At 30.7% G+C, this 13,180-nt stretch overlaps 1 protein-coding gene and 1 pseudogene across 2 annotated transcripts in view; both read right to left on the bottom strand.

The window, feature by feature from the left end:
* Positions 1-10,450, bottom strand: part of LOC114417021 — an 85,025-nt pseudogene extending 74,575 nt beyond the window's left edge. The window contains exons 1-7 of the transcript XR_003667694.1: positions 10,335-10,450; positions 9,471-10,068; positions 8,571-9,158; positions 7,186-8,300; positions 6,797-7,077; positions 5,839-6,645; positions 5,304-5,753 (exon numbers count right to left, since the gene is read on the bottom strand). The product of XR_003667694.1 is annotated as a TMV resistance protein N-like (transcript). The remainder of the gene's footprint in view (positions 1-5,303; positions 5,754-5,838; positions 6,646-6,796; positions 7,078-7,185; positions 8,301-8,570; positions 9,159-9,470; positions 10,069-10,334) is intronic.
* Positions 10,331-10,808, bottom strand: LOC114416294 (TMV resistance protein N-like). The gene has a single exon (XM_028381159.1). It carries the CDS (start codon positions 10,775-10,777, stop codon positions 10,331-10,333), a length of 447 nt encoding a protein of 148 aa, XP_028236960.1. The 5' UTR covers positions 10,778-10,808.
* Positions 10,809-13,180: the final 2,372 nt, after the last annotated feature.

Here is a 13,180-nt window from a genome sequence, read left to right as displayed (position 1 = left end):
AAGACAGAGGCACTGCCGCGTGAATAAGGCATACGTGTGGACTTGGATGCTACAATTAGAAAAAATACTTACACATTTCTTATTAGTAAGACATTTGACATGGTCTTTTCAAAGATAAACAAATAATATATACCTTTTTTTTATAAGAATATTTTTTTTGGTATATTTTGTTTTACTTAGAAGAGGAGAAAAACATGATTATCAAAATAGGAAGGTTAAGTCTGGTATATTTTCTTAGTTCTTATGAGTTGTATTTTAATTTTATTTTACTCTCTATAATTTGAAAGTAATATTTTTAGTTCTTATATTTTATATTTTAATTTTTTTGTTGTCTTTATTATCAAAATTAAATATGAATAATATTATTAATTACAATTAATTATAAAAATATTAACAAGTAATTCATAACTAATCTATCACATTTGTAATAAAAAATAGTTGATAATTTATAACTAACTTGTAATTAATTATATTAATTCTAACATTTTTTTATTAAAGACTAAAAGATAATTAAAATATAAATTATAAGAACTAAAAGGATAATTCTCAAATTATAAGGACTAAAAAAAGAACTAAAAATATCACTTTTAATTTATAAGAATAAATAGTCATTGTTGTCCCTCAATGTGTAATTCGCTGACAAATGCGTTCCTGAAAGATGAAAATACAAAATTTAGTCCCTAAAAGTATAAAAAGTGCGACAAATATGTTGTGTGGTTATCTTCCTTCTGTTACCATTAGTAAGATAGCCTACGTGACATGGAGGGACAAATTTGTCACTGAAATGATTGCCTACGTGACATGGAGGGACAAATTTGTCACTGAAATGATTGCTAACGTGGATTCTCAGCATAAAGGCATATTTGTCATAATATTTATTTGACTTTTCATCTTCCCACTTGACAAATGTGTCCCTCAAAGATGAAAATACAAAATTTAATCCCTGAAAGTATAAAAAGTACGACAAATATATCGAGACGTTAATAATAGATTGTAACTAATTATTATTATTATTATTATTATTATGTGTTTATAATTTACTACTCCTATCTGTTTAGTACTTATACAATATATTTTTTAAATTTTTTTTTAATATATATATATATACATATTATTTTGATTTTCTTGTCAAACTTTAATCTTTATTAGTGTTAAAAAGAACTTTATCTTATACCTCATATTTAGATAGAAAATAATACGTCAAAAATTTTGAGTAGGAAAAACACAACCGGCACATGACCAAATTTATTTATTTATTTATTTTAAAAAGATAATTTAATAATCTTTTTTTAAAAAAAATAAATCTCACAAAATTTAAACAGGATAAAGCTAAAGTCAAATTATAAGTCTTTTTCCTTAATAAATAATATATATATATATATATATATATATATATATATATATATATATATATATATATATATATATATATATATATATACCTCAAATATAAAAGGTTTTCATTTTTTTAAATGGTAACTCGATTTTTTTATATCATAATTGCCATTTAAAAAAATGAAAGCCTTTTATTTCTTGAAATTTTTTGTTTCTTCAATTAATTATTAATATTTATTTCGTACTCTAACATAGTATATCAAATAGAATGCAAGGTCGCTCTCCTAAATCATCGAGAGATACAACTCTACGTCCCAAAGGTAAAGAATAAACCTTTGTATTAATTTTTGTTTGTTTTGTTTTAAAGTTAACATATGTATTAGTTTGAGCGTTTCTGTATTTTTTATTTAAATTTATTTGGATTCTTTATTTGTTAGTAACTGTTTTCATTTCATCAATACTATGTATAATAAGTGTTGTCTCAAATGGAAGCACATAAGATTTATCCAAGGGATTCTTTCATATTTAAGGTATATCTATATCTATCTATCTATCTATCTATCTATCTATATAATTTCACTTTAGTTTTATCTAGTTTAAATTTTGTGAGATTTGTTTTTTTTTTTAAAAAAAATAGTTGATTAAATTCTCTTTTTAAAATAAATAAAAAAAGGTCTTGTGATTGGTTGTGTTTTTTCTACTCAAAATTCTCGAAATATTATTTTCAATCTAAATATGAGGTATATGATAAAAAAAATTAATTAAGGTTTGAGAAGGAAATGAAAATAATAAAAATATATATATATATTAAAAGAAAATTTAAAAAATATATTACATAAGCCTTAAATGAATAGGAACAATAAATTATAATTACAAACAACAACAACAACAACAACAACAACAACAATAATAATAATAATAATTAGTCACAATCTATTATTAACGCTCGGATATATTTGTTGTACTTTTAATACTTTCAGAGACTAAATTTTATATTTTCATATTTCAGGGACGCATTTGTCAGCGGAATGAAAAGATAAAAAGTAAAAAAAAAATATTATGACAAATATGTCCCTATGCTGACAATCCCTGCATGGTGAGAATCATTTCAACGACAAATTTGTCCCTCCATGCCACGTAGACTATTTTACTAATGGTAATGGAAGGAAGTTAACGGCAGGACATATTTGTCGTACTTTTTACACTTTCAATGACTAAATTATGCATTTTCATTTTTCAGGGACGCATTTGTCAACAAATTACACATTAAGGGACAAAATTAGCTATTTACCCAAACAAATTTAAATATAAATTATAAGACTAAAAAAACTATTTATAGGGATAAAAGTATAAGAATAGTGAAATTATAATAACAAATGAATAATTGAACTTAATTTTTCTATTTTTTCAGACTTTATTTTAATTGTATTGGACCAATCAAACAATGTTCCAGAGTTCTTCTTGTTTTAGTCTTTGTTTTCTTTTTCTTAAAGAATTCAAATCTTTCAAACTAGTAGAAACCCCACATGTTAGAGCACATGGGATAGCGGTCTAGATAAAAAATCTGAAACATTCAATTTGTGCTATGTACACAAGACATGAAAAAAGAAGAAGAAAAATTATTGTGATACCATGTATCAAAATAAAAACCATTCTCTGTTCAATCTTCAATCTAGTTTTCAAAACATTGCATCAAATAATGTTGGGTAATGTCAGTTTTTGACCTATTGTTTTCTCATGAATCAAAATCTTTGAGACTAGTCAAGCCATCAAATGACAGAGGTTGGGCAATGGCTCTTTGGATCAAAATCTGAAACGTAACATTCTATTTTTTGAAGCACATAAAACTTGAAAACAGATTCTATTTCCAGTCTTTTTCTCCGAAGTCATCATAACTCATTTGTAACACATTCATAATATTTTTACTTTTATTATCTCTTAGCCTATCCAATGTACTTATCCACTGTGAAAAATTTTGACCAAACAATGATTTGCCTATTAATTTCTTCAATTGCCAAGAATTGGGCTTGAACATGTGATAGTTCATCTTGTGTCAACTTTTCATAATAATTCATAATATAGTTACATTTAAAAACATATATGCAAAATAACTAAACAAAATTGTCCCAATTCAATAGTTGGACACGGTAAACATTATTTATTCCATGTGTCCTTAATATGTGTTCATCCCTAGAAGTTATGATGATTATGCTCCCTCCATCTAGTCATTCATGTAATAGAGTCTCTCTACTCCAATTGTTCAACCTAACCAACATTATAAAAAATCATGAGTTATCTTTTATTTCGTAGCACAGTCATACTAAATATGTTCCCTTAGAAACATTGCAAAACTGTTTAGTTAGTATTGAGTTGCTGATGATTTGAAATCTCATTAATTAGTAGTTACGTTTATGAATGATTACATTAATTTGTAATTAAAACACCAAAATTAAAAGACAATTATAGAAATTAATAAATACAATGTAATTATTATTAATTATAAGAAAAAAACAATTTCTTTGGCCAAAACTCTAATGTTGCTTTCATTACTACTAAGTAGCTGATAATTTGAAATTGCATTTACTTATTATTTATATATATTGATGGTTATATTAACTCATAATCAATTAAAACATTTAATTTAATAAAGTTGCTGGTTATAAAAAAGTTATTAAACAATATAGTAATTAATATTAAATAATATGAACAACAACAGGACACTTTTTTTTTTTGCCAAACCCTAAAAATCTAGCCCTACGTGTCAGTTTAATTTGTAGTCCTTCAAAAATCTGTAGAGATCTTACATTTTTTTATTATCCATTTTTCAATTTAATAAAACATTTGCTCTTCAAAGTGCCTTATAATTTGTTTCTCTGAAACACCTTATTTGATTCAATTAAAGTTACTCAGATATCTTTATTATTGACTTAGAGCTTTCTTTGGGCTTTTAATTCACTTTACTTTTTATATTTTCATATTCAAAAAGAAAAGAACAAAAAAAATACTCATTAATGTAATTCAAATATTTGCATAGAATTTATATTATAACATACCTTTTAATCGTCCTTAATATAAATAATTCATTTATTTACCCGCGCATGCGCGGGTTTATAATTCTAGATCCTTTTCAGGCGCCCAATGATGATGCCCATATATCACAAAGACGTTGTATGTCCTTAATTATTGAGTGAGATGAAGAAGGGGTGCATTGGATGACAGTGTCACAAGGAGAAACATTAATTTCTCCCACTTAGCTTTCCTCAGACTTGAATCAGTTCATTGACAGAGTGAATACAAATTATTTAAACAAGATTATCTACTTTTAGAAAAAAGTGATTTGCTTATTCACAAAAAAGGGAAACCGATTTGTTTTTCGATAAAAATAGTTGATCCATTAGTATGCATTTTATTCATACACTTCAAATCTATTAATATCAATTTCAAATAATTTGTAATGAGTTTAATGGTTGGTCATCAAAAACTCTGCACTAGCAAGTAAAGAACCAGACAGATCATCATATCTGAAAAGGCCAGGTCCAAGGTAATTACAAAAGCAAGAATTTTTAGTGTATATTTTTATGTTGACACTAGTTCCAGATAATTGAACATGTCCAATTTACCAAGAAAGGTGATAGATCCTTCCTTCGAGAGTAGGGAACCTCCAGAATAAGAGAAGGAAGGGACATAAAATAAGTCTCAATTCATTGCTTGCTTTCAGTATTGATGCAGTATTGCAGTACATGTATATAACAGATAAGAGAAGGAGATGTGCATCCTTTTTGCTTTGATTGTTGCAAATCATGCATCCATATTCAACAATGTCTCCAGTTCTTCACTATGATGGAAGTGTAGCTGAATTGCAGTTGCTACTTGTCATCTTCAATTGTAAAAAACTTCCGCTTCCTAGACACCTAGCATTCGGTGTGCATCATTGTTAATTGTGATGGATGCAGATCCTTTTCATATACCCAACGATACCCGCAGTTCTTCACCTTAACATCAAAACCTTTCTGGTCCCTTATTTCAAATTCCCATTTCACGTCACCAGGGTTAGGTGTGTTCCAGGAACATGTTTTAAAGAATTGTGCCAGAGTGAAAAAGAATAGCCCCAGATGATCTAAATTGTCCGTGATTAAGTCCCCCTCAAGAACTACTGGAACATTAGCAGGGAAAACTCCATTTGTTTTTGGAGGACTCATCACTGAAAAATTTCTCCTTTGGTGACCAGCAGAGAATACTGCACAACAGACAACTCCAATGCAATTATTGTCACGCTGCACAATGGAAGATGGGTCTATGCTTATTAAACTGCCCTCATGCCGGTTGTTGAACCAACTTGGTATTTCACTTCCAGGAATAATAACTTCAATTCTTGGAACCACCAGATGGAACTCAAGTAGTTTGTATTGGTGGCATTCCTGGTACAACAGACACAGCTATATGTTAGTTCCTGATTCCCACAGAGAAAAAGAAATGGGACGAGGAAAGAAGGTGCTCGCATACCTGAATAACTTTTATCATCCATGAAATAGTCTTTCTGGCACAGTGTTCCCTCTCAACTAATTTTGGGCAGTTGAAAATATATAATCCTGCTACTCTTCCCCAAGGTAGAGGTTCTATAACTGGCCATGGTGGCATGTAAGCTTTTGACAGCAGGTCAACTCGTAAAGGGAGCTCAGGCAAATCTTTCAACTTCTTGCAGTGCTGTAAGTTTAAATGGAACAGTCTGCGAAGCTCCTTGAGGTTGGGAAGGGTAGCAAAATTGTTTCCACTTACATTTAAGGTTTCTAAGCAAGGTAAGTCTCCAATAGCATCATGGATTTGAAGTAAATTGCAGAAACTTATATCACATTGACGCATACAGGGAGGAAACCAGCAATGAATAGAATGTAAAGGTCCAATATTATTCAATTTTGAACAGCCGGAGAGATTCAGACATTCGAGAGAACTGAGGCTCAATATGTAGTTCGGTAAGCTTACAAGACTTTTGCAGTCTTTCAAATTCAAAAAAGTAAGCTTTTTTAGAAGACCAATCGATGGATTGATGTGGCTCAGTTGTATGCATCCCCCAAGATTTAGGCATTGAAGAATGTGGCCCTCTCCAAAATTTGGTAACTTGACAAGTCCCTTGCAATTTTCCAGAATCACAGAAGTGAGCTTTCTTAGATGACTAATGGATGAGCCAATATGTTTGAGTTGTATACATCCTTCAAGATTTAGCCGTTCAAGGTTTAGGGCCTCTCCAAAATTTGGCATCTTGATTAGATTTTTGGAGTAAGAGAGATCAACACGTCTCAGACAGGGCAGACACTATAATGAAGGACCAATAGTAGGGACAAAATTAACAGTGATGCTTTTACTTTAGTTAGTCAAACATACAGAAAATCCCATGAGAGAGTTTGTCTTTTTAATAGATCATTTAAATAAATAAAACTGTAAATAGAATAATAAGAAAGATTACCTTTTTACCTTCCCATAGTATTTTTATGTTGCTTTTAGGTAGGATCAACTCAACAAGGTTCACCGGCTGAAAACTTGGGGGCAAACACACAAAAGGATATTTATGCCAAATAAAATATCCTAATTCTCCGGAAAGATATTTGAGACTTCGAACAATTCACATTCTGAAGTGAGAGAAACTCTAGGTGATTCAATTTTGATAGAGCATCAACTCTCATTGTTGTTTCAAAAAGACATCCGTGTTTTATCTTCAACAACTATGGCTTTCAAATGTTTTGCTTCCTACAACATTGCAAACAAGAAAGAAAATATTAGATCTTTTGAAGTAAATACAAATTCCAGAAAAAAATGGAGCAACCTAAGATTTATACATTAAAAAATTAATTATACCATATTGTCCGACATAACTTTGTAGAGATTTTCACAATCCCATAGTCTACTCCACTTTCTTGGCTCTTTAGGTGATTTTTCTCTAACAATACACTTGCCTAAATCTCTCAGCAAGCTATGCATATGAATTACCCCGTGACTAATTGTTATGAGTGATTTTTCAACAAGAATTTGGAGGCCAATTTCAGGATAAAATCCACGAAAATCTAGGATTTCCTTCACATAATCCTCAGAATCTTGACCGAAGAAGCAAGCAATATCTAAAAATATTTCATTATCTTTTTCTTCCAGATCATCATAACTTGTTCGCAACACGTCCATAATATCCTTACTTTTAATTTCACTTAACCTAACCAATGCACTTTTCCACTGAGAAACATTTCGACCAACCAAAGATTTGCCCATTACTTCAATTGTCAAGGGATGACCTTGAGCATGTGATAGTACATCATGTGTCAACATTTCATAACCACTCATAATATAGTCACATCTGAAAGCATTTTTGCAAAATAACTGAACAACATTGTCTTGATTCAACGGCTGGACTTGGTAAACATGATGTACTCCATGTGTCATTAATATGTGTTCATTCCTAGAAATTATAATGATTTTGCTCCCTTCACCAAGACATTCACATAATAGAGTCTCTATACCCCCTGTAAACATACATAGTTGTTCATCCTGATTAACATTATCAAGAACTATAAGTCCTCATTTATTGCATAGCATAGTCCATATCAAATATGTTCCCACAGAAGCATTGCAAATCTCTAGATTTTCATCATTTAAAAATTGAGAAAGTAATTCTTTTTGTAGACCTAGTGAACCAGAAAGTTGATAAATTTTGTTTAGATCATCAACAAAACAATGAAAATCATATCGATCAGCTATTTTTTCGTATAAAGCACGGGCAAGAGTCGTCTTTCCTATTCCCTTCATTCCACTAATTCCGACAACTCGAACATCACTAACCGACTCCAATGCTAAACACTTTTCTAATTCTTCAACACAAGAATTCCATCCCAACCATATTACCATTTGGAAGATTTTGAAATTTGGGACCCAATATATATTTTATTTTTTGAACAATTTCTTTAATCATTGCATGTTGTGACCTGAAAATTTAAAGAAAATGAAGAATGACAAAGTATCAGAACCACAACATAATGTATATATGTACAGGGCAAGAGAATTTCAGAGATTTTAAACACCATTTGCATTAAACATGTATAAATTTAGAGTCAATTTGCAAGTTACGTCCTCAACTTCTATGAACTCTACTTTAGAAAGCGATAGTGAGTTTGATAAAAACAAGCTGACTAAGAAATGATGAAATGTATGCACATGGATATAATATGACTGACTGCATATAAATATGTACTTACTTATTTCTGATATCCCAGCCAGAGTTATTGGCCACTTGTGTCAGAGCTTCTCTCCATCTCTGCACTTCCTCCATCTTCTCTTTATCTTCTCTGAATCATTCTTCGTGTTTTGCGAAGGCTATCCCATAATAACCACTCTGTTTCCGCACCTCCGATGGATCAACATCATAGAAAATTGGAATAACACGACTTGGGGATGCTTCATCAGTGCAGTTGCAGATGTGTGCAAGTTCACGCAAGCGCCAAGTTGAGGAAGCAGAGTTCTTAGAGAAGACCACAACGAAAAGGCGAGACCCATGAATGGCCTGTAGCAGCTTGGGTGCTATGGATTCGCCTTTCTGAAGATGTGTATCATCTTTGAAGGCATGAATGCCATTTTGAGAGAGAGCATCAAAGAGAAAAGCAGTGAAGTTGTTGGGTGTGTCTACACCGCAGAAGCTCACAAACACGTCATATGTCGGTCTCGTGGGAGATGAAAAAGAGCTAAAAATTTGGGAGACTCCATCTATATCATCATTTGGGCAACTTTTGGAATCCAATTCATAATTTATTGTTTCGACAATTTGTTCAATCTCTGCGTATAGTGCCCTAAAATTTAATGAAAATAAAGACTGTCAAATCATCTCTAAAGAAAACCGAAACATATGTACATGTACAGAACAAGATAATAGCATAATACCTTTTCACTTTAAAAATACTATTTTGCATTAGACATGCATGTATAAATTTGAGTTAATTTTCATTTTACTTCGTTACCCTCTCTCAACTTTAGTTTAGAAAGGGATTTTAAATTCGTGAAAACCACATGACTAAGAAAATGATGAAATATTTGAACACCATATAACTAAGAGCTTCTATATCTAACAAATTAAGATCTATTATGAAAAGTGAGAGGATTACTTATTTCTGATATCCCAACCACTTTTGAAATTAGCCACTTGTTTCAGAGCTTCTCTCCATCTATGAACTTCTTTCATCTTCTTGCTATCTTCTACGAATCTTTCTTCATGTTCCACAAATGCTTTCTCATAACATCCACTCTGTTTACGCACCTCCAATGGATCAACATCATAAAAAATAGGCAGAACTGGTCTTCGTGATGTTTCAATACAGTAGCAGATGTGTGCAAGTTCACCCAAACACCAATTAGAGGAAGCATAGTTCTTTGAGAAGACCACAATGAAAATTCGAGACCCTTCAATAGCTTCCCGCAGCTCGGGTTCTATGAATTCACCTTTCTTGAGATTTTCATCATCTTTGAAGGCATTAATGCCTTTTCTACGGAGAGCTTGTAAAAGAAAAGCAGTAAAGTTGTTGCCTGTGTCTTCACCGCGGAAGCTCACAAACACATCATATTTCTTTATGGCGTCAGATGAAGAAGAGCTGACTGAACATTTGAGAGAACCGAAATAGTTCATCATTTGGATGACTTGAAAATTTGATACGCAGTATACCACATGCCTCTCGTACAATATTTTCAATCTCTGTGCATTGATTCCTGAAAATTTAATTAAAGAAGTTCCAGAATGCCAAATCATCAGCAAGCGAACAAAAACAGACTCTGTAGATATATTAATGTATGAGAAGATAATAGCAGAGTGGGTTTTCATTTTTAAACTACTATTTGTATTATCCTATCGTTTTCTAAACACGAGAAAACTACGTGAATAAGAAATCATGAAATATAGATGCAGATGGATATAATTGAATGCTTATATACTTAATAAACGAAGATCCAACATGAAATGAGAGAGGATTACTTACTTATTTCGGATATCCGAACCAATGATACCGGCCACACTTTCGAGATCTTTTCTCCATTTTTGCACTTCTTCCATCTTCACTTTATCTTCTTGAAACCTTTTTTCATGTTGGGATAAGGCTTCATCATAAAATCCACTCTGCTTTCGCACATGTGAAGGATCAACATCATAAAAAATAGGCAGAACACGTCTTGATGATGCTTCAATGCAATTGCAGATCTTTGCCAGTTCCTGCAAGCACAAAGTTGAGGAAGCATAGTTCTTAGAGAAGACCACGATGAAAAGGCGAGACTCTTCTATGGGTATGGATTCGGCTTTCCTGAGATCTGCATCATCGTTGTTGGTCTGAATGCCATGTAGATGGAGAGCTTGAAAAAGAAAACCAGTGAAGTTGTTGCCAGTGTCTTCACTGCAGAAGCTCACAAACACGTCGTATATCACCATGGACTGATATGAAGAATAGGGGCACTAAGTTATGGAGTTAGAAGGAATTGCAATTGGCAAAAGTAGAAGCAAAACTTGTTCACAAGTATAATAAATCAACCAAGTCTTGGTCGCGGGAAGCCAGGAAATCCTAGGGAACCTTCTTCCTTTTCTTCCTAGGAAGCTTCTATGATGGTTCGATTTTCTGAGTTGGAATAAAGCAAAATAAAATAAAATAAACAGTAAAACAAGATAAAATTCACATTTTTATGCTTTTATTTTAATTCAAATCTTTTAACTCAATTCACTTTATTTTTTTCGTTTCTTTTCACTGTATCTCATAAGCTACTTCCACTCTTTTCACATACATTCAGAAGAAATTAAGTTGCAACTTTCGCTGTACGTAACAACTCCATGACCTTTGGTAAATTTATTTAGTATGCTAAATATGAATTTAATATATTAGTTATTATAAATTAATTTAAATTATTATTTATCATTCAAATTTAGTTTAAAAAATAAAACAATTTTTAGCATTATTTATGTATACTATTTTTAAAATGTTATTATTTCATGTCTAATTAATAAGGACCTACACATATTAAATGTCATTATTTTAAAACTTTGTATTTGAAATAAAAAAGAATCGAATGAATAAATTATTAAAATAATTTATTTCTCCATGACCCAAGTCATATTTTAGTATTACTACAATTGAAATTGTTATTCCTTTTTTCATGATTAATTACTCCTTGAAAAATATTTTTACTTTAATTTATTTCAACAGTGTTTAGAGTAGATATATAATATTGATAGGTTTGATCGACATTAAACACCGATGGAACATGCCAAGATGACACCTCCTATTACACAAGAAAAAAACACACAAGATGTCACCCATGATGACATCTCGTACTTCCTAGTGATAAAAATACTCATCTTGACAAATTTTTTCTTGACTAACCCATTATGATAATTAATTTTTGTTTTTAACCCATTTTAGTAAAATAGTTCATGTAACGACTGATAACTATTATGTATGGGTATGTTTTGGATTAAATTATAAAAGAATTGTTAATTTTTTTTCTCTTATTTCTTACTTTTTATGTGAATAATTGAAAATTTAATATCATTTAAGTTTTTGTGCATAAAATATTAAAAGTTGATGAATTTATGATGTTTAGTGAATAATTGGCATAGAAAAAATAAAGTAAAGCTCAAAAGAGCAAATTGAAGATATGAAAGCAAAGACTAGAAGAAGGAAAAACACTCATTAGGAGTTATTCATTCACTTTATTCCTTTTCTTATCTATTTCATCCCTTTTCCTTTCATAATCCTCTTGCAATTGTAAGCCCTCCTATGATAATGAGAGGCTAAATTCCATTTGTTGGGAACGTGATAGTCAACTATTCTTGATGTAATTTCTCTCTCTATCTATTTAATATTGTTACCTTTTGCATTATTTTTTCCTATGCTTTATTTTATTGTTTATGGTTTATCACTCATTTACATGGTAAGTTTTAGGGTAACGTTAGAAAGCGTTATTTTCTAAAAGAATTGGGAAAGGGTGTTTAAATAACTTCATCACTAGGGATAGGTTGATTTTACTTAGCCTATTATACATTTTTATTCTTATGCAAGTGTAAATTAGAATAATTATTAATAGAGAAAAATCATTAATATGACATCAAAGAGTAGTTTTGGTAGCCTAAGTTCTCAACATTGTCATATGAATTTAATTTCTATAATATTGACTTTTCTTATCTTTTCTATTTTTAATTAATTAATTTAAATTCATGTTTAATTTCTTCTCATGTTTATTTTAATTTACTATTTTCCCACAACCTTTTCAAATCAATATCTTTAAATTATTTTATTAATTAAATATTCATTTATCTAAGTACAAATAAAGTCTTCATGGATTTAACATTCGGTCTTTTGTTTTACCTTTACTAATTGTAACAATTTGATGCACTTGTCGATCAATAGTTCAACAACAACCCCAAATGTCATTACATGGAACACTAAGACTTTGATGCAGAAAGATTAATTTTTAGTCTTTTTAAAACTCTTGTATTAATTTAATTAATGAAAATGCATGCAATTTTTCCTTCTTTATTTTCATGAATACAAGTATGTCATATAAACTTCACCCGTAAAACATAAAGGTATATGTGCCCCAAGACACTACATCATCGATTATCATAAATAAATCTCCAAACAAAATTCAATGGTCCAATTTAGGGAATAAATACAATATAGATCCATGAAGATATATATAAATCTTAAGTTGGCCCCATCAAGACAAAACATGAATAAATGACAAACGGTCGAATCTCGCCCCTAAGTCCACCATCATGGCCACATCAACTAGGAGTGGCATGCTCCCCAGAAATTACATCATAATATACTCTCGTATCAAT

Source organism: Glycine soja, chromosome 6, assembly GCF_004193775.1.
Source record: "Glycine soja cultivar W05 chromosome 6, ASM419377v2, whole genome shotgun sequence".
In the NCBI taxonomy this organism is placed as follows: domain Eukaryota; kingdom Viridiplantae; phylum Streptophyta; class Magnoliopsida; order Fabales; family Fabaceae; genus Glycine; species Glycine soja.
The sequence above is the reverse complement of the archived record's forward strand: the minus strand, read 5'-3'. Positions and strand labels throughout refer to the sequence as shown.

Excerpts from the sequence above, each read along its gene's own strand:
- LOC114416294 (XM_028381159.1), bottom strand. The coding sequence starts at position 10,777 with ATGGTGATATACGACGTGTTTGTGAGCTTCTGCAGTGAAGACACTGGC.